Source organism: Euprymna scolopes, chromosome 1, assembly GCF_053919585.1.
Source record: "Euprymna scolopes isolate OS-2025 chromosome 1, ASM5391958v1, whole genome shotgun sequence".
Taxonomy (NCBI): Eukaryota; Metazoa; Mollusca; class Cephalopoda; order Sepiida; family Sepiolidae; genus Euprymna; species Euprymna scolopes.
Window position 1 is genome coordinate 52,732,950 of NC_136482.1, and position 26,686 is coordinate 52,759,635.

Here is a 26,686-nt window from a genome sequence, read left to right on the forward strand (position 1 = left end):
TGCCCTGTATTTAAGAATTCAGGTGATCGCTCATCCCCCTCTCAGTACAGGCCAATAAGTCTCCTGTGCGTCATGAGTAAGTTGCTAGAATCTGTGTTAAATACAGAAGTAATCAAACATCTCAACAAAAATAACCTTCTTAGTGACACTCAATATGGTTTCTGTTCTGCTAGATCTACAGATGTCCTTACAGTTATATCGCATAGGATTAGCAAATCTCTCGACGGAGGCAATCTTTCTAGGGCAATTGCTCTTGACATATCTAAAGCCTTTGATAGGGTATGGCATAAAGGTTTACTTCATAAGATCGTTAGCTATGGTATAGCTGGAAAAGTCTTCTCAATTATTAAATCATTTCTTTCTGATAGGTTCATAAGAGTAGTAGTTGAGGGGCAAAAATCAGAAGCTCACAGTATTAATGCCGGTGTCCCTCAGGGATCCATCCTGGGCCCAACTCTTTTCCTGATCTACGTTAATGATCTTCCAAATCATATCCTTACATCATTTGTAGACATTTATGCTGACGACACTACCATTTATGGTAGCACATCTAAGACAGTAAACGACCAAGTTCTCTCCAATTCTCTCTCCTCTGATCTTGAGCACGTAGTACAATGGGGAAAGGAGTGGCTGGTTACTTTTAATGCATCTAAAACCAAGCTTCTCTCTTTACATCATCAACATTCTAATCCACATTTGTCATCAATTGAAATGAATGGCTCTCGTCTTGAGGAGGCCTCAAGTTTTGACAAGCTTCTGGGCTTGACCATTACTCCTGATCTTAAATGGAACACGTATATCAAATCTGTTGCCAAGGCCGCTGGAAAAATGGTGGGATCTTTCTATCGATCCAGTAGATATCTCACTGCTGATGCTATTCTCTACCTATATAAGAGCCAGATACGTCCAAGGATGGAATACTGTTGCCACATCTGGGCAGGAGCTGCTAGAAAGGACTTGTCCTGCCTTGATAGAGTTCAAAATAGACTTCGTAGCCTCGTAGGAGATGTCCTTTTCTCCTCCTTGCAACCTCTATCTCACAGAAGAGATGTTGCGAGTTTGTCTCTGATGTATCGTTATTTTCATGGAAAGTGTTCAACTGAGCTTCAATCTATGGTCCCCCCTCGCCAAACTTTCACAAGAAACACTCGTCTAGCTGTAAACACTATCAATAATTTCCCCCACTCTTTATCTGTGCCTAAACCTAAACGTAGATTCCATGAACAAAGCTTCTTTCTTAGAACTGCACGCCTGTGGAATTGTCTTCCGTTTTCCTGCTTTCCGGCTGACTACAATATGGATGTGTTCAAGTCTAAAGTAAATAAGTTCTTGATGAGCCGTTCCATATAAGTTATTAAATTTACCAAATTTTCATTACTAATGATTACTATATTGCCCAATTTCTACTGTACACTCTTTAACCCTTATCCTTGAGTGGCCTCTGGGCCTTGATAATGTGGTGATGCCTTTGTAAAATAAAAAAAAAAACCTCAACTGGGCACTTTTCTACGAGGAGAGGTCACCTTTTCGCTGATATTTTCAAGCCCCCCCCCTGCCTACTACTACCCCCCCTTTTTTTTTTCCAACACACATTTTCAAACACCCAGGCTAGTATTTCATAAGTGCCTTTAAATGTATGAGAGCAAAGAAGACCTGCTTGGTAATCGTGTACAGAATATATTTGATGGTCAAAAAGTAGGTGATCAGTTTATGCAACAATAATAAAGGGAACTTCCTCAATAATTCTCTGTTGACATGACATACAAAAGAAAAATTTGGTCCTTAAGGAAAGTAAATAGAAGTGGTAGTGTATTATGAACAGGAGCTATTTTTTTTTTTTCTGTTTACATGTTAAAGTATCTTTTTAAATCAGTTAGCATAGGAAGTAGGGATGCAATAATATTCTAAAATTTACTATAATTTCAAATGTCCTTGTGGTGGTGAAGTTAAATAGTGATGTTAACACTTTTACCTCTTTCAACTGTTTCAATAAAAAAAAATTTAATGAATTTGTGCATGTAATTTTAATTTGGACCAGTGATTCTCAACATGGGTTGTTCCCTTTTCCTACACACAAACACGCACAATAGACCGGTGATTCTCATCCTTTGATATCTGTAACCCCCTTACCACACTCGTAACACTTGAACAAAAAATGCAGATTTTTAGTTATTATAAAATTATAAATCAAAGTGAAAATGATATTGCTGTTGGCCTTATATGATAAGGCCTCTTATGCTTGCCTCAGTCTTGGACACAGCAAGGTGAATATTGTTTCTAACAAAGATGGTTTCTGAATTTTGTTTTAATGGTTGCTAGGTCAAAAAATTCGCAAAGGTATTTGCAGCAAATTGTATGAGAATTACAGATGCCTTCTTGCTAAATAGGGGATACATATCCTGAATAGAACCAGAAGTTGGAAAGGTTTTTGTTATGGAAGGTCACCTTTATTGAACTTTGCCAGCTCTTCTACTTCAGAGGTTCAGTTTCAGTATGGATGGATCTCTGTACCATGGAACATCCAGTGGTGCTTCAAAATAAGATTTGAACTCTGACAGAATTTCCAATGATGCAACTTTTGGTGCTGATAGGAAATTGAGTTCTCTGCATTGTTTAATACTCATTCCAGAAATGAAACGCTTCAATTCAAGCAGACAGTCTGGCTAGCTTGTCTTGAATGTCGCATCACTGTCTTGCAAGGATTGGTTCATTTCATTGAGTCAACCAAAAATATCAGTCAGGTAGGTAAAACTTCATAACAAACTCTTGGTCGAAGTGGATATGAATGTTTTCGTTTTTTCGTAGACCAATTTATGGTTTCACATGGAGTTCATACAGCTGAGAGGTGTTCTCTCCTTCATATAGCCAACAAATTTGGATTATGAACAAGTCTCATCTCATGCTCCCATTTTCTTGGCTAGAAGTTGGAAGAGTCAATGATTTTTTTTTTTTCTTTTTTTAATAGCCTTAGTGAAGAGTGGGAAGACATGTGTGGCCATTCATTGACAAACATGATGAACCCTGACACCAATCCCCACTGGATCACCATCAGTTCAGATGTGCTTGAAATTTTACCAAGTTCATTAACTTCAAAAAAGAAAAAGTCCATAATAGTTTTGACATCTGTTATGGTTGACAGAGTATTGCAAAACAAAAATTCTTTTTTCTCATAGCAATTGAAGGGAATCAACTGGCACTCCAGTGCAATGTTTGTAGACTTGTCTAATTGTAAGTTAGCCTGGAATGTGCTTTGCTTTACTAATTGGTATGCCACTTCATAGCTGGATTGTAGAGCAGGTTTTTATTCGGGACGGAGTCCAAATTTGGGAAATTTCTTATCACGATCCTATTGTGCACCTTTTGAATATGGAACATCAGAACTATTGTTCTTTTTTTGGGATGTATCTTGCCATGATGGTTTAAATATTTGGAAGAATGTAGTGATGCATTTGACATCACTAAGTAAACTTGATGTAACTTTTTATTTTCAAACCTTCGACATCTTAGAAATTAGAAACAACTTAAAAATTAATTTTAAGTTTGGACATCATCTCACTTGAAAGGTAAGATTCTACATTTTTATATTGTTTTAGTTTATTTGCATTAGGCTCTAATATCTACTTCATTTACAGGTATTAATGATTAGGTTAGTTACTATTATTGCTCTAATTTCATTTGGTTTTTAAGTCTTAAAAATTTAATGAATGCTTTCATACAACTTGGAATGGATTAGGCGATTTATATGTAAAGCACCTTTCAGAATATGAATGCCAAGTCAGAATCAATTAATTTTGTACCTCGAGGTTCCATTATATAAAAATAAATGACATTTTTTATGGCTGGAATTTTGTCACCTTATTTATGCATTACAAGTTTCTGCATTTTGAATTACATTTTTCTGATGTTCTCTTCCATCAAAGGCCTGTGACTCCCTCAAGGGGCCATAGATTCCCAGTTAAGTAACACTGCAATAGACCAATTAGATTTTTTTAGTAAACATATTTAGGGGTTTTATATTTTGATTGTTTGATCAGCTCACTGTTGTCTCAACCAGGGGAGAGAACCTTACCAAATACTCTTGGACAAGTTATCCTTTGACTTTCATATTTTGTCATAGTAAAACTTTTTAATCATCACATTAGGGCATTCGGATTGTAGATTATGTGGATTATCACTGCTCTAGATTCATCTCTTTCAACTGTGAATGCCATCAGCATTTAAATTAAGAACATGAACTGGTGTTTATTTATTTTTCACTTATTTTTAAAATTGACTATGGTAAAATCACTAAGTAATAGATGTAAGTATTTATACATTTTGGTACAACAGTAGCTGTTGATTCTACTCACACTTGTCAGCTCCTCAATCAACTGCTATTATGTCCTGGTATGTTTTCTTAGTGTCTCCAAATCAGCACTAAATATTTTTCAGTGTTAACTTTTCCCTTGAGACTCGCTTAAAATAAACATATGCAGAACTATTTTTGCCTTTTCATAGTAATGTTTTGAAAAAAATCTTTATATCTTTATAACCAGTACAAGCATATGCTCCTTTCATTCACATATTTTTGCTAGGCTGAGAGGGTAATATAATGGTGAATAAACCCTCAAATGAGATAATGACTGGAAGAACAAAGTGTAGTATGTTTAGTGAAAGAGAAATCTTGCTAGATTAAGGCAGTTTTTATTTTTGTTCCAATCCAGTGTCCCTCTTTGGGTAGCTGGATTTTCTCCACATCAAAACTAATTTTGTGTTTAACTTTGCCCTTGTGGAGAAGAAAGTAAATAATAGAATAGTTAGTGAATATAGCGGAAAGACCCAACGTTGCCTGGCGTGAATGCTGATCAACAAATGCTTCACTTCCATATTTTTATTGTCATCGAATTTGTCATGAAATCAACCATTTTTCAATCAAATTGATTAATTGCTCGCTCTAGTTAAGGATCCTTTGCAGCGTACTGAGAGGAAGCTTCATGTGCTTCTCTGCAGTGACTTAGTCCACAATACATTACACTATAGAGAACCTAATGCTGATTTTATAAAATTTTTATATAGAACAGCTTGAATTCAGTTTAAAACACAAAAGTATCATGCTTCAATTGTGCTCTAAACCTTTATTTCACCCCCCCCCCCAAAAAAAAAGAACCTACTGTTGATCTTATATGCCGGGCCTTTCTGCTTGTGTGTTCATAAAACTTCTCAAATGCACTTATGTTAGGCTACATAAAGTATTAACTTTGGTCAAAATTGCCTGTCCATTCTTTCATCATCGATACTTATCGAACATATTCCCATACAAAATCTAAGAACATTGTCAGATACGTAAATTACAATTGTGTGAAATTTCATAAAAATCAGTTCAACTATTTCAGAGTCCATGGGGAAAGAACTCACAAAGTTCCTTCTATATAATAGCAGAGGTATGTGTGTGTGTATGTATATATATATATATATATATATATATTATTACACACACACACACAATGACATTACAGATATATATACTACATGTTATTTATACACACAGTATGCAACAGATTGATTATTTGGTACTGTTTCTATTGAAACTATGTAACATGGTGGTCGTTTTCTGTTTCAATTCTCATATACTTTGTGGTTGGACTGTTCCAAACTACCAAGGAAATTATTAAACTGGTCCACAAGTGACTCTTTTCCAAAAGATAAAGAATTGTACATATGGGCACATGCAAATTAAAAGGGACAATTTTTTATATTTTTTAATGTATTTAATTATTAATTCACACGGTTAATTTTAGTTTAAAAATGCACCCATTTTCAAACAACTTTTTTTTTTGTTCAATCCTTTTTCTTAATAATGCAGTGAACCTGTTAAATTATTTTTCTTTTAACTATATTATGTGAGGGTCTGAAAAAAGCTAATTTTTTTGTCTGCCTTAGCAATATCTATCAGAAACAGTTCAAAATTTAAATTTTATTTATTTTTTAAACTTGTTAAAGTAAAACAAATAATTTTTACATGATTTGTTTCGTCTGTTAAAACTTTTTGAGTATCTTTCATATATTTTGGAGTTTTTTTAAATAATTTTAACCATAACCTTATAGTTTTAATTTTATTTCTTTGAAATTCACTAAATTATGTTAAAACTTTTGTGTGTAAAAATGTTTGAAGTTTATTTATGTCTGAAGTTTTTTTAAGTAATGTTTATCCTTATTCACATGTGAAGAAATGCCAACATATTTTCATCTCTATGCCATTATGTATCAACTATATTTTTCAAAATAGTTCAGAAATTTTTGCATCAATAAGTTTTATGACACTTACAAATTGATTTATTAGCTTTTAACTTTTTGGTAAATTTCGTCATTTTTCACTTAGAATGATGAACGACTGTCAGTCATCTGCTATTTCAAAGGATTATATTAGATCCATTTATAAAAAAAATTGTTTACTATTAATATTTTTTATTATATTGTGAGATAAAGTCAATGTGTGCATGTGTCTGCAATGTAAATAATGCTTTAAAGTAGCAGATGATTGATTTTAGTTTTAGTTTTTAGTTTATTTTCTACTTCAAAACAAATTTAGTGATATGTTAGTTAGAATGAAGAAAGACTTATTCTTAATTTTTAATAAGATTTTAACTTATGGTATGTCTTTTAAATTATTTCTTTAGATATGTGAACTTTATTTTCCAACAGGGGACACAAAAAGAGACATCAGCATTTGATGAAAAGGCAGATGTCATTATTACAGTTAAGCTTAAAACATATTTGGAATGGTGCTATCCCCAGAATTCTACCAAACTGTCCTTCATATCTTTATCAACCAAGTAAAGTAAATGCATGATGTTCTCAAAGTTTTGTCATAATAATGGTAACACTAGCTGGACACCCGGTTGTACAATATGCTTAAACATATATTTTATGCAGATTGCGTATGTATTATTATAGAATCAATCCTCTATTAATTACTATATACTATGATATTATAATTTGCCCAGTGGACTAATTCGCAGAAAAATAAAATGTTTGTCTTGGTTTACAATATCATGCCAGCTGATAGTCAAGCTTGACGGAGAATGCCCTGAAAAGTCACTTCTGATTATGTTTAAGTTTAAAATATGTAAACAAATGAGTTGCTGTGATTTTTAATGGTACCTCTTTTACCGTAAATTGAACTCATTAATAAAAAAAAAAATGTAAATAAAATGGGAGGTACACCCTGGGCTTATACAGGGGACCATTCGATCCATAATTGAATACTCTACCACTGGGCTATATCACCAGATGATAATGGTCCCATTTTTTTCTAAGAATTATTTGCTGAGAATTATATCCCTTGGCTGGTACAACAAAATATTCCCCTGTAAAAATTCTTTTTTATCTTTTAGAAAGGAAGACTTTAAGAGAGGATTTTTTTATTTTTGATACTTATAGGATGATTTTCTGTACAAAGCATATCTAAGAACACTGCCAGAAATATAAATTACCTTTGTGTAAAAATTGCAGAAGATAGGCTCAGCCGTTACAGAACCTATGAGGAAGGAACACCCATACACACACAGTGACTTTTTATAGAAGAGATTCAAGCTGCCCTATTCTACTTTACATAAATTTTATATTCAAATGCTATTTTCTCCCACTAGTCTTGAAAGGAAAATATTACTTTGGTTCTACAAATTTTCAATAATTTTAAGAAAACATGTCAAACTATGCAGAATACATGTTTGGATGTAAAAACACTATATAATTGTTATTAGCTTAGTAGTAAATATGTTAAGCCACTTAAATTATGACACTGTTGGTATCATGAATGCATGCAGCGAGGTGCATATTGCAGTGAGGCGGGTCTTTGACCAGACGGGATAGAGGAAGAGGGTGTTTGTAACACCTCTCTGAAGGAGAGGTGGAGAAAAGGGGTTGGATTTATAAAAAGGAATTCTAAAGAGTAGAGTCGTAACCAGCAAACTAAACGGCTGGGCTGGTCAAGCGCTCCCGATTTGGGAGCCCTCAGGGCCTGATGTTATGTTAACTAACCTGTGGAAATGGGAAATCTGTGACTTCACTGGTCTGGTCTTACATCGTTTCACTGCTATAGTCAGTCACCTCAATTTAGCTGGTAGCTGTTATGAAGTAATGAAACTCATAAATAGTTTGTTATAAACCGGAGTTCTGTTTTGTGGTGAGGACTCTTCATTTTGCAGCAAGCTGCAAGGACCAGCAGAGTGGTTGATGTACCCGGAGACTACCTACACTGGGTAGGAGACAATTCGATCGAGAGGCAAAGTGCCCCACCATGAAAACACAGTAGGTGAAGACGATCAACAGGCCAACTTGTGACGGGACAATGTACGATTGAAAGAACACCTGTCACATCAGGTGGAATCCGACGAGGTTAAGAACACCCAGTGTGGTTGGTGCAGATCGAGTCACGTTATAAATTAACAAATTATACATTTCTCATATTTTACAACTGATTAGACTCTTGGAATAGAATTCCTGGAAGAACTAGAAAATTAAGGAAACATGCACCGTTTTACGTCATATGACATGCAATTCTAATACAAAGTCTTGCATGAATGAACTGAACTTAGCAATTTTCAAACCGACCACTTTGAGGCAAGGTTGGCCAATTGTGTGAACTTACCAGGGATTAATGTAACCAAGTTTTTTGGGGAAAAAAACTGAATTCTGTCGGTATTAAAACTAAACTTGTTTTTTAATAACCGAACTATTGATTTGAAGAATTTACAAGAAACTAATTGGAATGAAATGACAGCCACAACAGATGTTTATTAATAATCAATGTAGAATAATACTTCCTGTTATAACTTAGTAGATTATTGCTGTTATGCAGTTTAAGAAAATTAAATGCATTAGTTGCAGGCATTTAGTATCTGGAAGAATTAACTGAAATAAGCTTATTTTTAGGGGATTTCTAGGGTTCTCTGTAATCTTAAAGCTTCTTTACAATTATGAAAATTTCGAACATTCAAAATCCAACAGATTTTTCTGTTTGATTTTTAAGAAATATTTTTGCACTAGTAACTTAGTTAAATTATTTAGTTCATATTTTTTATATTATAGTTCCTATTTTTGTTGCTTTTTAAAATTATAATTTATTCTTAATTTGTTTATTCCCTAAATTCATAATTCTGTTTTTGATTGTATCCTGTTTTAAACAGTTTTTACATTATTTTATTTTTTATTGAATAAAGTCCAGTTTCAGCATAAATCAAATGATCTTTTTGTTTGTTTTATTTTTTTAATGTAATTTTACAGTTTTCTAGTACTTTTTGAAAAAAAAAAAAAAAGGTATTCATTCATCTACAGTCTGTTTGACCACCATCACCGAGAGAGTAGACCAATGAACATGACAGCGTAACGTCACTTCTTGATTAACTTGTAGGTATAGAAAGTTTCCGGTATTCAACCATGTGGTCACGCTAACAGGCATAAAAAAAATATGGCTACCAATGTGTTACTGATTGTCCATGTACGTTCTAAAGAGAAATAACAATTCTCCATTTGGATAATAATTATAATTGCACATTGGGATAATTTTAATCTAACAAAATATAGTAAGTGAACTCGTTTTTTAACTTTGTTTTCTATCTGAGAAAGTTGAATATTTCATTTCACTTATTTATTTTTTCTTTTTTTACTGCAAAACAATTTTTATATTTTTCAATCCATTCTTTCAATAAAACTTTTCACTGAGTATTTTCAAGTTAGCATTTTTTTTTTTTTTTTTCTTTTAACGATTGGTGAATTTTCAATATTTTAGCACCTGGTGTAATTTATTTCTTTGAAATATATTTAAAACTTCAAGTTTTTGTTATTTTATAACATTTTAACTAAATAATTTACATGACTGGTTTGTTTTACTATACACATAGATTCAAAAAAGTTGTCAAAAAACAAATATATAACAAATGTTATCAAAGGCAAGATCAGTTACTTTTCTACCAAACTGGATAAATTTATACTGTTTTTATTTGATGGAAAGTGTTTATTCTGCTCGAAAAACATAGTATTTACTGATGTATTTGAAAATTGTAAATGGTGGCATGCTTGCTGTTGCACACGGTAAGTTTGGAAAACAAGTTTAAACAAAAATTATACAAAATACTGTTAGAAATTCGCTCAATATATGTTACCGTGATATAGGTGGACATATATTCAGTGGGTTTCTAACAGTATTTCGTATAATTTGTTTGTTTGGACTCCTTTTCTCAAACTTACAGAGTTAGCGAGCATGCCGACATTTTTCTTGAAATATATCGTAAATATTGTATGATTTTTGAAGCAATTATGTTTTTAGAGTAAAACCATTAAAAATCTTTCCAGATAGGTAGGAAAGTAACTTATCTTGCCTTTGATAACATTTATTATATATTTGATTTTTGACCACTTTTCCGAATCTGTATAGTAATACAAACCCAAAATTTAATTTAACTTGAAAATATTTAAAATACACGGGCGTACACGGCAAAAGCACCCTTATTATTATCATCATAATAGTAATAATAATAAAAAAACTGGCGTAGATGACATCGACTGCCGCCACACCAACTAGTCGTGAACGGTCAGGAAAGATGGGAGGACCAAGGTGGGAGAGTACTAACCAAATCTCCACTGGAAGAGCGCAGTTCAAATCTGGTATTTTGTCACCCAAACCCAATGACTGATGCTAATGAGAAATCAGTGACAACGGCTGTTGCGATACATGCAATCATCTACACAAGTGGTCAAGAGGTGGAGAACACTGGAAATCTGGGAAAACTTATTGTGACTTGGTCTCCAGGGAACACCTGGTTACTGCCAGTGAGTGATCACTGATGATGGCCTGTGAGACAACTAATACAATTTTGATGAAAAAAATGGACATAGAAGAACAGAAAACCAAAACTTAAAATATAATTTCTCTATTTAAAGTAAGTTATTTAAATATTTCAACATATAATCTTGTGGGCAAAATTCGGCTTCCCAATAAGGGGCACTCTGGATAGGAACAAAAATAATCTCAGTCATAAAAGATTTCTCCTCCACCAACCAAGGACAGAAAAGGTAAAGTGTAGCATCAAAACAGATACTACACTGATCTTGTTCTGAAGGCCAAAAGATGTGTTTCATGTTTTTTTGTTCCCTAAATTAATAATTCAGTTTTTTCCGTATTAAATTGTATGTTGTTTTACAATTACTTAATTTTACATAGATAATATTTATATTTTATCTTCTCTATCTACTATCTATCTTGTGTGTGTGTATGTATATATATATATATATATATATATATAAATATAAATAAAATGAACTCATTTTTTCTCGTGTGAGTTTGACCTTAATAGGATTAAAAATCAAGACATTACATGCAAATGTAATGTGCACAGGATCTGAGGTGTGCTATAGGCCTATTAACCTTACACTTCCTCGATAACTGTACTGTACATTATATTTTTCCCCCGGTGAGAGTTCACTGCCAAAATCGGTTAGATTCAATGGAAATTGCAACATCTTTTCTCTCTATTAGATTCCTCCTTTTCCGCTCCCCATTTACACCGCATCGGATGCGTTCACAAGGAACAGTATGAGGAAACACCAGTTTGGAATCGTACAAGGTTATTTAGGCCGTTTTTTTTTTTTTTTTTTTTATATATCTTCTTTCCCTGATTTATGCTTTCTGTTTTTACCCTAAATAAAATAGAAATAAAAAAAAAATATATAAAAAGAAAACGCGATTATTATTTTCTTTTTGCTTTTTTTTAGTTAGTGTAAGACACAACTTGTGGGACTAACCAGTTCTTACTTCTGGTTTTAACGACTAACCTTGAAATATAACTATACCTTTATTTATTATTGCTTGCAACTAAATATTTATTTTTACACAAAGAATTAATTCTTTACTGTTTATTATTACAATGTAACGATATCATAAATTCACTTGCATTACACTTAAATTAAAACAAATAAATTCATTTAGAATTCGTTCACTGCGGAATTGATATTTGAATTCTTTTTTTTTTTTTTTTTTTTTTTTTTTTTTTTTTTTTTGCAAAACACCCGGGCACTGCCGGACCGTTCGTATTGCATCATGTTCATTTTTTTAATTGTTTGTTTTGCTTTTTCAGGATTTTTTTTTTCTTGATAGTTTTAAGTGTTTGTTTTTATAGTCTTTAAACAGGGTTATTACTTCGCTTTGTATTCATTGGTGTACCGCTGGAAACGACCAAGCTCCTTCATAATCGGACCCGACCGACCGAATCTAGACACATTCCGAAAGTCCTGCACATTCGACAGTACAGACAGAGAGATGACCCTTTTAGCCAACATCTTGGGCCAGAGACCCAATATAGTGGTTTACCACAAAGCGGGACCAAGCCAATTAAAGAACTGCTTGGATGTCAACCACTTTCACGTAATCAGTTGGCATTTCGAGCACCTGACAAGCGAGTACGGCTTTGCGAAATTAAAGAAAACCCTGCAGGACCGCGGCGAACATGCATACTCTATGACGTGCCAGAAAGTTTACAGTCCTTACGGACTCTGTACATACCTGACAACCGACCCAACAATACGGACAATTTTATCGGCAGCAAACCTGACATCGGAGAGACAACTAAGTATGTTACGACGGCTGACCGATAATATGATACGTGAGCCCAGTCCTGAGATTGAGGAATCTCGCTTGGCTCACAAAGCTGAAAGTTTACGTGGACAGAAATATGACTTCCTGACCAAGGTAATGAAGAAGGCTAATTCAACGAACCTAGGGGACATTATGCTGTACTGCGCCAGAACGGCGAAACAGTTGACTAAACAGACATGGCACTCAATACACAAAAACACAGCCAACTTGTCCAACATCATAGCGGTGGCGGACGTCCAGATTCAAAGCCATGTAACACTAATACACGAGCAGATACGAGAGAAACACAAGCTATTCTCGTCACTGACGCACCAGTATTGGCCCGTACAGAAATCATTAGACGTCTACGATCAGTGGCTCGACTTCCACCATATTGACACTGAGGACTTTGCCACATCGACATTTGAAGTATGCCACAAGATACGCCTGAAAAAGAACGCCCTACACATAACGGGTCTGTCAAACTCCGGGCAAATCATATATCCTCAGAAGCATCTGCAACAGCCTGATGAACGCAGGGTGAATGCGCTGCCAGGCAATTGACAATTTCACCTTCGGCAGCTGCATGAATAAAAGCCTCATCTTCACAGAAGAAATGTGGTTCACACCGCAGAACGTCGAAGAGGCGAAGTGTATCCTGGAAGGCATGGATACGTACTTCAACGTAAAAAACCAGAGTGAGAGGATACTTAAGTGAACTCCATGCCTGTCGACAAGCAACGACCCTTGGCGACACGGAGCTAACGAGAGATAGGCCATGAAAAACAGAATGTTCCTATACAATATAAGAACTGCAATGGATGAACTACGAGCTTGGGGAACTCTGGAACTGAATCCACTCATGTGGTTAACCATCTGGCAACGTCACATTACGGGTTACAGAACGGAAGTGTACGTACCTAAAGCAGCGCAAACAATGGCACAACCGAAACCTTCCACGCGATACACATGGGACGACAGCGACGAACACAGTCCGTCGAAAAAAAAATAAGGACAACCAAGGCAAGACAGAACCTCCTGCCAGAACTAGACGATAAATGCGACTTGGACCCCGACCAACCGGCACAAGTCTGCATAAGACACAGCGATCCAATGAACTGCTACATAGCGAACATGGATTTGGACGCGACAGTACCGTTTACAGACTTGGACTTGGAGAAAACAGAAGCGGGGAACATCCAACGAACCTACAGTCAAAAGAACGTTCCGGAACCTAATAAGAACGAGCAACATGAACGACTGCCGCGCAACTTTCAAGAAATACAAATCGAACTGAAAATACAAAAACATGGATCTACAGATGTGTTATTTGTAACCCTTAATTCAGAAGTTTGAATTGGCCTCACTGCATCTTACTTTTTAGTTCATAGCTTTTTACAAACACTAAATAGTGTACTGATCAATTTAAGTCTAATTAGTAGAATTTCAGACTGAAGTTCTCCAATTTCTGTTTCCCATCCTAGCATCTGCTTTAATTGTTGAGAACTTGTTTGCTATTTATGCAGTACTAGCGGGCTCAAGGGAAAGTCTACAGGTGACTCCTTCATATGTAATATATTGATGTTGGCATTCTGTAGATGTTCAGCGTAAATGGAAACGCTCTGATATTATTGTAGCTCTTTTAAAACCGCAAAAGTATTTATATAAGCTAGCAAGGACACTCAGTGTAGCGTAGCCGTAAATATGCTTAAATCTGATATTTTAATTCTTGCAGATTTTGTATATATTATGTTCTATCAATTTTTATTTATTATAAAGTTGCGATTTAAAATAAATATATATATATATATATATATATATATACACATGACTTTGGTACATCAGCTATAATCGAAACTGAAACCAAAACTTAAGGATTCTTGGTAAAATTATTTATTACAAGAAATGGAAGTCCATAACAATTACACGAGTCTCTTGGATGTAAGCTTGACACAATAAATAACGCATGCTATCCTATTAATTAATGCAGTCTTCTCTATTTCTAAAAGTAAAGATTTTCAAATGAGATAAATTCAATGTTTAAAAAAAAAAAATTGACAGACAAAATATGTATATACCATGCTAAATGTATTAATATTTCTAAAACCTGGCAAAGATATTTTAGAGATGGTCAGTTTAGATATTCAGAGTAATAATTTCAATATTTTTATATGTATCTCACAAAAATTGTAAAATCCAAAATTATTTTGATCGGTATTGCGTCCTTTTCTCCAGTGAATTTTGTGCTCCTAGGAACTGTTGTATGCTAATGATTTGGTAATGACTGCCGAATCTGGTTAAACTATGTGCAAAGTTTAGCTTGTGGAAAACTAACAATTTTGAAATGTTTTTAGGATAACTTCATATTCCCAAACTTGCATACTTCAGACAAGTCTTGTGGTGTTTGGTTTTGCTGCACAGGTTGTTAATAGGTTCCCAAGAAATGCAGTGGACTGTAAGGAAGATCGGTCCCTATTGAAAATTATTTCTAGAAGATGATTTAGTGCTTGTTCAATTAAAGTGTGGGAATGGTCTGCAGAAGTTGGAAATTATCAACTTATTTTTTTGCTTTTGGAGATATTTTTGAAACTGAAAGATATGAATTTAGTTTACTTTTACACCTATTTTTGCAGGGCTTGATTTAGTGAGTGAGGAGGAAAGCGAATTCCAACTATGCTGAGAAGAGGTTAAGTAATTAGAGCTATAAGTGTTTTAGCTCTTGCCAGTATTGCTTTTCTGTCTTACTACAGGCTCCTGTATATTATTTTAATTGGAATTCATTGAGATGAGTATTATTTGTTAATTTATTTATTATTTCATCTTTCTTAGATATTGTTTCGCAATCTAAGAAAGATGAGGATAATAGTCTGCAATAAATACAGGCTCTTAATTTTGATTTTCTGAAAATGTAGAGAAATGATTGGCTATGGTTTGATGAATTTGTGTTTTGATGACAATTCTGACTATCTTCTATTCAATATGTCCAGACTGAAGTCAATTTTGCAACAGCTTACGGTAATATGGCTAAGGAAAAGGCTGGTAAAAAAAAAATCTTTAAATGACTGTTTAAAGATGGCTTCAAGTAATTAAGCATCAAAACTAATATAAATGGTGAAAATTTTATGGAGAAAATCAGTTTTCAGATATGCAACCCACATCTGATATGGAAAAGATGTAAAAATCAGCACTGATTCATACTGAGATGATTTGACATGGAGCATTGCTTGGAGAAATGAAAAAAAAAAAAATTTTTAAACCTCATAAAAACTGTCAAAACAAAATATTTGGCATTTATGGTTGGTAATAAAGTATTAGTCCCAATCAGGAGGAATCCAACCATTCTTGAGGAAATAGATTTATTATGGGAGTTTCATTCCAACATGCATAACCAAACATAACTTAACTGAATGAGGAAATAACAAATGAAATAAGTTTCTTAAAAAAAAAAATATTGACAGAAATAACTCTGGTATAGCCTTAATCTTACCAAAGATATAAGCTCTATACAGATGCATCCAACATTGCAGTTGGTGCAGGCTTGACACAAATTTTACACGATAGACTAAATAGAAGTAGAAAAGTTTGTTTACATGAACTTGTGGAGCAACTGATGAAACATAAATAGTAAACGTAAGTGGAGTGCCTGCATCTCCCCTGCCAATGGGATTAAACAGTCCATGTATAGTGCAGTTACAGTTCTGAGACCTGAGTTGTGTGTTATACTTCGCTGCGACCTCTACTGTCATGATAGCTAGCTCTAATGGATGAGAGTGATCAACGATTGGACCTTTGGCTCTGGGAACTAGACTGGCAGGGGTGTTCTCTGGTAGGCCTGGAGGATTGACGGCAGTGGTTTCGGACTCGTTCGACAGGGTTCTGCAGGTATGACCGGAGCATCTGGTTACAACAGACCTGGCTGAGCATAAGTGTCGGTGCTAGGGCAGAGGAAATTTAGGTTCTGGAGGTTTATGCGACCTGAACCACTAATTTTAACCTTATATTATCTATATGGAAGGCATTGCTTTGTATCACCACATCTGTCCTGACATTGAGATTTTCCAGCTTTCTGGTGCCAATGTTATATCTCCTCTCCTGGGATGCGTTGCGTTTCAATGTTAACTGTTCACATTTTTTAGCAATGAGGATCCACTTACGGTATAGTTGATAATAGATTGGATTGGTTGGAATTCCGTCCCTCAACTGCCTGTGGAGTAATATCTGTGCTGGGCTCAGACCGATACCATGTATTGGGGTCTTTCAAAATTGCAGAAGGTTGAGGGCAACTTTGTTGAAGTTAAGAATGCTGTTTGGGCTGATGTTGTCATGCAGGATGTGTTTCATTGACTTGACCGCAACTCCGGCTCTTCCATTTGATTGGAGGTAACTGTGCCTTATATCCAAAGCTGACAAAAATGATTGAAATTTTTCGGAAATGAATTGTGGACCACCGTCAGAACTGATCTCTTGGGGAGCTCCATATGTGCAACAAATTTCTCTTGTCACATCAACCAGCACCTAACCTGTGGATGAATGTTCCATTTTGTGGATTATGGGCCACCCGTTGAATCTGTCGAGTCACTAATAGTAGTTGCCTTCAGTCTTGAAATAGTCCATGCAAATCCTTTTAAATGGATACTCAGTTGGATCATCAACATTCAATGGTTCAGACGATTGAGATTGTGTGTATTCAAGGTACAGCTGGCGTAGTACTGGGTTATGGAACGATGGATTCCTGACCAGCAAATTGATTGGTGATGGCCGATGTGTAAGTGTTCCAAAATTACTTTGTGAAGTTTAATGGGGATTACAATTCGCCTGTTAAGGAAAACAATGCTGTCTGCAGAACTCAGGTGGTCATGCAATAAGGACATATTTCCTCCTGGAGTTAATTTTGGGATGTCTGGAAACCTGTGTGTATCTGCTGAATAAGGTTTTGGTATACCGGGTCCTTCAGTCCAAACTCATGCATGGTATCCAATGAGATGGTGTTTTTGGTAATTTCAGTCAGACCGCATGCTGTTAAGCAGGCAGAGTCGTCCAACCCAGAAATGTCTGTTGAGGTATTTTCGTGGAGTGCAGAAACTTCTGATATCATGGGATAACGTGATAGTGCATCGGGACCAATGTGTCTGTGAATGATTTTGAATGACCAATCAAGAGTGCTTTCTTTCAACCGGAATAAATGTGGGTTGTCTATTGAGTCAAGCTCACAGTTGTTGAACACACCAATTAACGGTTTATACGTTATAACAAGCAATTTAGGGCAACTCTGGGTGAACAAACGAGTGTTGGAGGCTCCATGAGATTGCTAGTGCCTTACCTTCAGTTGGAGAGTACCCTTGTTCTGCACCGTTGGTGAATCTTCATCCTGCCAAGATTACACATAGGCCCTTAACGTCGAGGACGACGATTGGCAAGGCGCTTCAGTCTTCTACAGTTCAGGAAGTCTGTGTATTGCTGGCAGGATCTTTTGGCACCAGATCTTATAGCAGCTTGCCACTTTACTCGGTTGCCGGCAGAGGTTTCCCAAGTGTTGTGAGGGATGCCGAAGACCTGGAGGTCACGTTTCAGGACATCCTTGTAGCGGAGGCGTGGCCTGCCAGCACAGCGAGGGGCATCAGCTATCTCTCCAAAGAGAAGTGCTTTTGGTAGCCGGCTGTCGTCCATGCGGCAGGTGTGGCCAGCCCAACGTAAGCGACGGATGCGCAGCACTGTGTACATGTCAGTACTCTTGGTCGTGGAGAGGATAGCTGTGTTTGGTACATGATCCTTCCATGTGAATCCAAGAATTGTGCGCAGGCATCGGAAGTGGAAGGCGTTCAGACGGTGTTCGTGTCGGCGGTAGGTGCACCAAGTCTCACTGCCATACAGGAGAGTGCTGAGGATGCAGGCCTCGTAAACCTTGATCTTTAGGTGTAGCGAGAGGGACTTGTTCTTCCAGACTCTCTCACTAAGCCTGCCGAAAGTTGTTGATGCCTTTCCAATGCGGGAGTCCAGTTCACAATCAAGACTGTTGGTGTTATCAACTGTAGAACCCAAGTAAGTGAACTTGGTGACGTTTGACAGTACATGATTGTTTACGGTTATTATGGGTGAAAGCCCAGCAGGCTGGGCAAAGACCACCGTCTTGCCTAGGCTGATTTTGAGACCAAACTCCTCGCAGGCAGAAGCAAAGGAGGAGCACATTGCCTGAAGCTCAACCTCCGAGTTGGCGATGAAGGCAGCATCATCAGCGTACAGGAGTTCACGGATCTGTACGCGGTTAACCATAGTTTTTGAGCGTAGCCTGGCCAGGTTGAATAGGCCTCCAGTACTGCGAGTGTGAAGGAGCACTCCAGTTGGGTTTGGGAAGGCTCGGCGCAGAACAGCTGAGAAATATATTCCGAACAGAGTAGGAGCTAACACGCAGCCTTGCTTGACACCACAAGAGATGGGGAACTCTTTAGAACGAGAGCCCTCAAACTGTACTGTAGCCTTCATCTGATCGTGAAATTCTTGTATGGTTTTCAGGAGTTTGGGAGGGCAGCCCAGTAGACGGAGGACTAGAAATAGCCCTGATCTGCTAACATAATCAAAGGCCTTCGTCAAGTCAACGAAAACTGCATAGAGAGGACGGCCTTGCTCAATGCATTTCTCCTGGATCTGACGAACAGAAAAGATCATGTCAGTGGTAGAGCGGCCAGGTCGAAAGCCACATTGACTCTCAGGAAGAATTCTGTTGGCAATAATCTGGAGACGTGGCAGGACTAAGCGGGCATAGATCTTTCCAGGCTGGGAAAGTAGAGATATGCCACGGTAGTTGTTGCAGTCGCAGCGAAACCCTTTGTTCTTATACAGGGTAACTATGTTGGCGTTACGAAGTTCATCGGGAATAGTACCTTCATTCCAGCAGATTGAGAAGAGATGATGGAGTTCCTCAGTTAGTGAGTCACCACCGCATCTGAAGATTTCTGAAGGTAGCCCATCCACGCCGGGGGCTTTGTTGTTCCTCAGTAGCTTGATGGTCTTGTGTACTTCATCGATGGTGATGTCGTAATCTAGCTCATGGAGGACTGGTAGTTGGGGAACAGCAGCTATTATAGCAGCCTCACTAGCTGCTACAGGTTGAGCATACAGTGAGCTGTAGTGCTCCACCCAACGGTCAAGCTGATCATCAGGATTGGTGAGTAGTTCTCCGGTCAGAGATCGCAAAGGAGATGATTTCTTCACAGGAGGACCTAGAGCCTCTTTCAGAGCTTGGTACATGCCACCGGTGTTGCCGGTGGCAGAGCAGTCTTCAGCACGCTTGGAGATGTCACTCCAATAGTTGTGTTTAGCCTCTCGAGTTAGGCGCTGCACTTTTGAGCGGCTCTGCTTCCAGAGGCTAGTAGCTTGAGGAGAGGGGTCCTGCATCACAGCCAGTCTTGCCGCTCGCTTTTCTGCTAGTGCTTGATGGAGTGTGTCCGCGTGGTGTCTGAACCAGTCCGGCTGCTTTACTGTACGTCTACCAAAACTGGAGAGTGCGCAAACTCCAACAGTGTCACGAATCCGCAGCCAGGCAGAGGCAGCATCCTGAGGGGGTGCAGACTGGCCAAAGGTGGATTGTATTGAAGCTTGAAAATGTTGGCATTTCTCCTTGGACTTAGTAGCAAGAACATTGAGCGTTGAAAGTGGTTTTGAGCAAGACAGGTGGATTTTCTTTGGCTTTAGTTTAAGCTTACAGCGCACAAGTGAGTGGTCTGTGTCACAGTCCGCAGAGTGCATTGTCCTGCAGTGGATGATATCCTGGAGGTGCTTCTTTTGAGTGATCACATGGTCCAGCTGGTGCCAGCGCTTAGAGCGTGGGTGTTGCCATGTCATCTTCGACCACGGTGAGCCCTTAAAGAAGGTTGATGGGATGCACAGCCTGTGTGTAGCACAGAGTTCCAGAAGACGCTGTCCATTTTCATTCATAGAGCCCACTCCGTGAGGACCCAGGACATCAGGCCAGGCATTGGTGTTACTGCCTACTCGAGCGTTGAGATCACCCAGGATGATTATGCGGTGACCGCGGTCGATTTTGGAGAGGGTCTCACTCAGCTGGAGATAGAAAGCATCTTTCTGGTCATCCGGCGAGGTGAGGGTTGGGGCGTAGGCAGACAATAGGGACACTGGACCAGAGGTGGTGTGTAGCTGTAGTGACATTAATCTGGGAGAGATGGCGACGGGAGTTTCGACAAAGCTGAGCAGCTTGTTGCAGATGGCAAAACCCACTCCATGTTTTGGTCTCTCCAAGTCAGGGTAGCCAGTCCAGTAAAATGTGAAGTTAGCTTCACGTATGGAGCCATTTCCAGTGAGCCATGTCTCGCCTAGTGCTGAGACATCCACCCCCAACCGGAGTAATTCCAGGTCGATAACAGCAGACTTCCGAGGATGAAAACTGTCAAGAGAGGAAGTCACCCCAAGGGAGCGGACATTCCAGCAGGCCAGGTGTAGTGGGGAGGCAGTAGCAGGATGTCGACCGGGGCGCGCCTGCCTAGAACGCGGGCCCTGCCGAGCAACGACAGCACCCCCGACTGCAGGGGGCTCCCGAATTGCCAGTCGCTGAGAATTTATTCTTGACATATCCATAGTAGTTGCCTGAAACGTCAAGCGCCGGGGCAGGGAAGTAGTGGATGAGTGCATGCCCAGAACAGAACATCCACCTCTGGACCCAACATTGCGGACCCCAGCGGAGCACAGAAGTGCGACAGCTGGAGCAGTGGTAGGTTGCCCCGCAGTACCCGCTAACTGGGTGTTGATCCCTGACCGTTGATCGTTCTTGATTCATCCGCTCAGTGATCCGCCATGGGAGACCGGTGGTTGAAAAATATATCAGCTGCGCTCATACCATGACTGCCAACTCCTGCTGCCGAGATGACATTTTGCTATTTGACCACATAGCTGGGGTCTGGATTGGTGTAAGCCAGGGCGTGTCCTCACGCCGGAGGGCCATGCACTCAACACCTCTGGGGCTCCAGACTACTCCGAGATCCCACATACACTTAGCCTGGGGCCGCAAGGTACCCAGTTAAACCGTGATGTACCACGAGGAGGTGGCATGCGAGTCTTGACCAGTGAGACGCTCTAACCACCAGTGGGCAGGGCTTACTAAACTGCCTCCCCTTCACTCATGCGAGTATAGGTGGCGGTTACAGCTGGAAGCAAGAGGAGCAAAGCACCTGAAAGCCAAGCAGCTAAGCACTCTACACATTCACTAAGCTACAACACTACACGCTCAAAGGCCCTGTGTGCAACACACCACATCACAAGATTACCTTCCAACTATCCTTGCAGCACATCGGGGCCTTGCTATTTTCACAGGTACAGTGCTGTCGCAGGAGAAGGTATCCGATGCCGGTGCGGCTCCAACCAGTTTGCAAGCACGTGTTTTTGTTGGCATCAAATCAAACAAAGTCAATGATGACTCTCTTGGATTGGTGGAAAAGCCTGTCAAGATTGTCATCCTAGAAGAACTTTTTGTTCGGTTTTATCAGATCCCTGAATGGTTCCATGATGGAGCTGATGGCATATGCCCAGGAGATCTGGTTTACCAAGTCAAACCAAACCATGATCGAGCGTCAGTGATGTTGGTTGATGTTTGAAAGTTCTCAATAGCTGATAGTATCTTTAAGGATGGCTGTACACCTGTTGGTGTGATCACAAGGCCACCAAACTCAAGTCTTCTTGCAAAACTGAAAGTTGTCAATATTAGCCACGATACCATTGTTGGCAAGAATGGTAAGGAAATCCCACATATGGTAGAATTTTTTTTTGATAGTGTCATCATTAGGGATGTGACAACAGCATATTCTTTTCATTGTTTTGACTCTTGAGTATATATCCATTAATATCTTATATGTTTTTATACAGACTGATGGTTCTCAGTTAATTTACTGTGTTGGATATATACTTGGGAGTCAAAAGAATGAAAAGAATATTCTGTTGTCACAGTCATCATACAACAGTGTGTCATCCACAACCTCCACCTTTCGTTCAACACCATCAATCACCCTATCAAACTGGTGTGTGTATGCATCACTGGACGCCTTGAATCCCTGTGACAGTCGCAGATAACGATACCGGCCCCATTCCATAATAAAAGTGGTGAGGTGCTGAGAGTCTTCATGTAGTTGGATGCCATGATAACCTTCGGTAGCATCGGTAACAGATTTGAACATGTTCGATGGGATCTAAGCAGAGAACTGGAATGGTGGTTGAACATGGGTTTCCCTGATACCGAATGAATTTAAACGTTGCAGGCTGACAGTTCGGTGTGGGCTACCATCCTTTTTGGTTGTAACAACCATGGGGGCACACCATGGGAACGTGTGCGATAATACCTCTTGATACATCCCTATCCAAGCTCTGCTTCACTGCAGCCTTCCAATGGTGTGGCACTGTGATTGACATGTGTCGCATGTATGGCGTGAGATGGTTTTCGCAGGCGCAGTATTCATCTTTAGAAACAAACATGAGTTGTTGAAGGTGCTTGAATGGAACACGTCCTTGATGAATGATGCCAGCTTCGGAATATTTTCTGGAATAGGGTTGAAGAGTGTTTTGCAAGGCTTTGGGGGAAGATCCTCTCTGGGTAGGCTGATGGTGGAGACAGATTCCAAATGCTCGGTTGTCATTGGGAATGTGTGTGGTAAAATTTTGGTAGCGATACAACCTGTTCAACTGAAATACAAGCCTGTCAACTTTGTCACAGATGTATACTAGCTGTATAGTTAAATGGCCACTGATGTTGAAGGAAATAGGAATCCACCCGAGGCATGGGAGTACACAGTAACAATCTTCTTGCTGCATGGACGTAACAGGGATCCATATATGCCGAGAAGCTCAAAGTTTACTGTTACTAATGCCGATGGAGGCCTCACAGTCTGGAAAAATGTTAATTACAGTGTGATTATGTGATGGGCCGTCAAAAGATGTCACTGTGGCTGGAATCTCCTCGATATTGTGGTTCGCTGACCGAAAACAGTCCTGGTCTCTGTCATATTGAAAATGGGCGACAAGGCTGACACCGGAAAATGGTTTGGGTGTCTGCATCCACTGCAGGTTTGTCCCCATGCAGGGTAAAGTATCAATCTTTGATATGATGAATGTTGTAAGCTGCCACAACCATTGCACGGACTGTTTGGTTGCTGAAATCATAAGGAGCGAGAGCCTGCAGCTGTTGGAATGTTGGTTGACCAGCGGGTAGACTTCTGCTGAATTTTGTACGCTCATATACAGGCTACATGAATTTCGCTGGAATCATGAAGTTTGGCCTGATTTCAAATAGCCGATTCAAATACTTTGGCATGGTTAATAGAGTCGAGGCTCGATAGTTGGGTGGTCTTGGCTAGGATATCAGTCTGAAGTGATTCATTGAACAGTTCATTGATGAACTGTTCCTTGATATTGTCCTCAGACAAATCATGATTGGAATATGAGCAACTGTATACACATTCAACAACAGCAGTACGTAAGCGTATTTCATGTTCCTGAATGGACTCGTGTTCGTGTTGCTGGATAAAACAAAACACGACTTGATGGTCGGACGGGTTGGAACTCTTCGTGACGAGTGACTCCACTATGTCCAGCAGTTCATCCTCCAATAACTCGAGAAACTGTAGCACAGTGTTGACAATGCTAGACAGAATCACTGCAGCAGTTATACAGATGAGGGATAATGTTCATCTTGGACAGTCTCGTGATTTTTTTGTAAATGCCCAAGTCCACTCGAAACTTGCGGAATTGTGGTTTGGTCATTTCAGTGGAGACAGATGGAGGTTTGACCTTACCTGAGGTATCCTTGGTTGAGGGAGAGATACGTGATAAGTCAGCAGGCGACGATGAGAGCGATCGGGCTAAGTTCAGCATGGCCAGCTTATCACTGAGAGTGCACACATCTAACTCAGTAAGTGCATCATTATGAAGTTTGGACAATACTGAAGTTGTGATGCGGTTCTGTTGGGAGGACTGGAGATACTTAGCAGTGACATTTTGCAGGATATCAGCATCTGAGAAGAATTTGGTCCATGTACCCTCACTTCGCAGCGCCAAGTAGGAAAAGGGTGGGGGAGAAGTCACTCAACGGATTAACTGATCAATGGAAGACCACCCAACGATACCTGAAACATAAGTGAAGTGCCTACAGTTATAGTGATACCAAAAGTATAATTAAAGACTTCTATCCAGTCATGATTGATCAAAAAAGAGCAGTCTATCAATATGGATTAAATAAAGGGTTCTATTAAATTTCTGTACATATCCCAAAGTTCAACATAATGATTCCTGTGTTCAACTAGACACCTTATATTGTCTGAAGTATGAGAATAGCATCTAAGCTGAGAATGGTAGTTTAAATAATTCAAATCATACTGATTTATTTAGTTCCATGTTAAATGATATGGAAACAATTCTCAATAGAAAAAGAAACATTCTAAACACTACTTCAAAAACTTCATTACTAGTTTGACATTCACAGTAGTTGAGTTGAGCCTTCTTTCTCTGAAGAAGGAAGTTTTAGGCCATATTAGTGATTCACTGTTACATCTACCTACGTGGTGCTACATTCACTATTTAGACAACAGGCCTACTAATAAGAAAATACAGGTTTGGCTTTTAAGTCTAGCAGGGTACAATTAAGATTTTAGAATATAAAACCAGAATAACGAGAGGTAGACATTCAGTTAGAGTGAAGTAAAAATATGAATAGGGTTTTGTATTATCTTAACCTGATGATAAGCTGTTAGTAAGGCTGTTCCTTCTCATCTAAGAATGAGTATCATAGTCACATGAAATGGATAAAATCCATCATCCAATTAAGCAAAAATACTTCTGGTTATGTTTGTTTAAAGAATTAATGGGTAGATGTATTTCCTGTAATACTTGAAACAGCATTCACTTGGGGTGGGTTGATCTGGTACAATCCAGCCTCTTTGTGGTGTTCCTCACTTGGGCTGACTGTGCCAGATAATATGAAATCAACAATTGTAAGCATGAGAGTCCAGGTTGAGTTCTAGGTTAACTTTAACTGTTGTCAGCCAGGTTTTTTGTCTGCTACATCGCTGCGACAATAACTTTGTAGATGAACTCTCAGTTGATGACAATGGACATAACCCAGCCAGCACAGACATGTCAGATTATATGGATTTGTGGTATGTACCTTGATAGTTATTCCTAATGAGGCGGAAAGTAAACAGACTAGTCAACTATGTGTTGCAACAGCCTCTGGTATGAACTTAGCTCCGGTTTTGAGGATAAGCGAGAAAAAGCAGGTTGAAAGAAAAACTTGAAATGATTCAAGATAACCTCAAGCATATTGAAACTAACATTAATAGAGAAAGTTATTTTGTACTGTCATGGCTAATGTGCAACCTATATCTGATGTAAAAATGCATTAAACAAAGACATCAAAGAATTTGAAATGATCAGTGATGAAAGTAGCATTGAATGGGAGAAATAATCGTGAAACAGTGAGGAGGGTGTTAGAAAATATTCTTGATATATTAAGTGAATAAATAAATAGCGAAGGGTTAAGTAAACTAATATTACGGAGTATATTCACAAAGAGGGACAGAAACATCAAAGATGTGTGTGTGTGTGTGTTTTCTTTTTGCCAGAAGTCAAAAGGAAAAGACAACCAAACAGTTTATGACAACTGGCAATAAGAAATTTGAGATTATTGCAAGTTGGAATATTATGCTTTCAAATGCATGAAGAAAAAAAAATATTGAGTAAGATTGCAAAATTTTTCAAGGAAAAACAATGGCAATTCCTATCCTGCATACTGGTCATGTACAAAAAAATAAAGTTTTGAAAAGTGATGATGGATAATAATCAGAAAAATTAAGAGAGGAAGGGGAACGTTAACTCTTAGTTATGTTTCCTAAATACATGATATGGGATATATATGCATAGGATATCCTTTTAAAATGCATTAATTGCTTTTTAGAAAGCTACTTATGCCTGAAAGTATCCTGTACCTCTATAAGGCCACCATTCGCCCATGTATGGAGTACTGTTGTCACATTTGGACTGGTGCATCTGCTACTAGTCTCTCACTCCTGGACAGGGTTCAAAAGA

General features: G+C 38.4%; 1 protein-coding gene across 4 annotated transcripts in view; it reads left to right on the plus strand.

Annotated features, from left to right (window-relative positions):
* LOC145295898 (uncharacterized) overlaps positions 1-26,686 on the plus strand; it is a 165,433-nt gene that overhangs the window by 27,676 nt on the left and 111,071 nt on the right. For 2 of the 4 annotated variants that reach the window (XM_080141705.1, XM_080141806.1), the window contains exon 3: positions 12,156-13,892. The exons of the other annotated variants lie outside the window; for them this stretch is intronic. In XM_080141705.1, coding sequence (XP_079997831.1) covers positions 12,156-13,174 — 1,019 coding nt within the window. In that variant the 3' untranslated portion in view covers positions 13,175-13,892. Of the gene's footprint in view, positions 1-12,155; positions 13,893-26,686 lie in introns of those variants that run through there. 4 annotated transcript variants of the gene reach the window in all.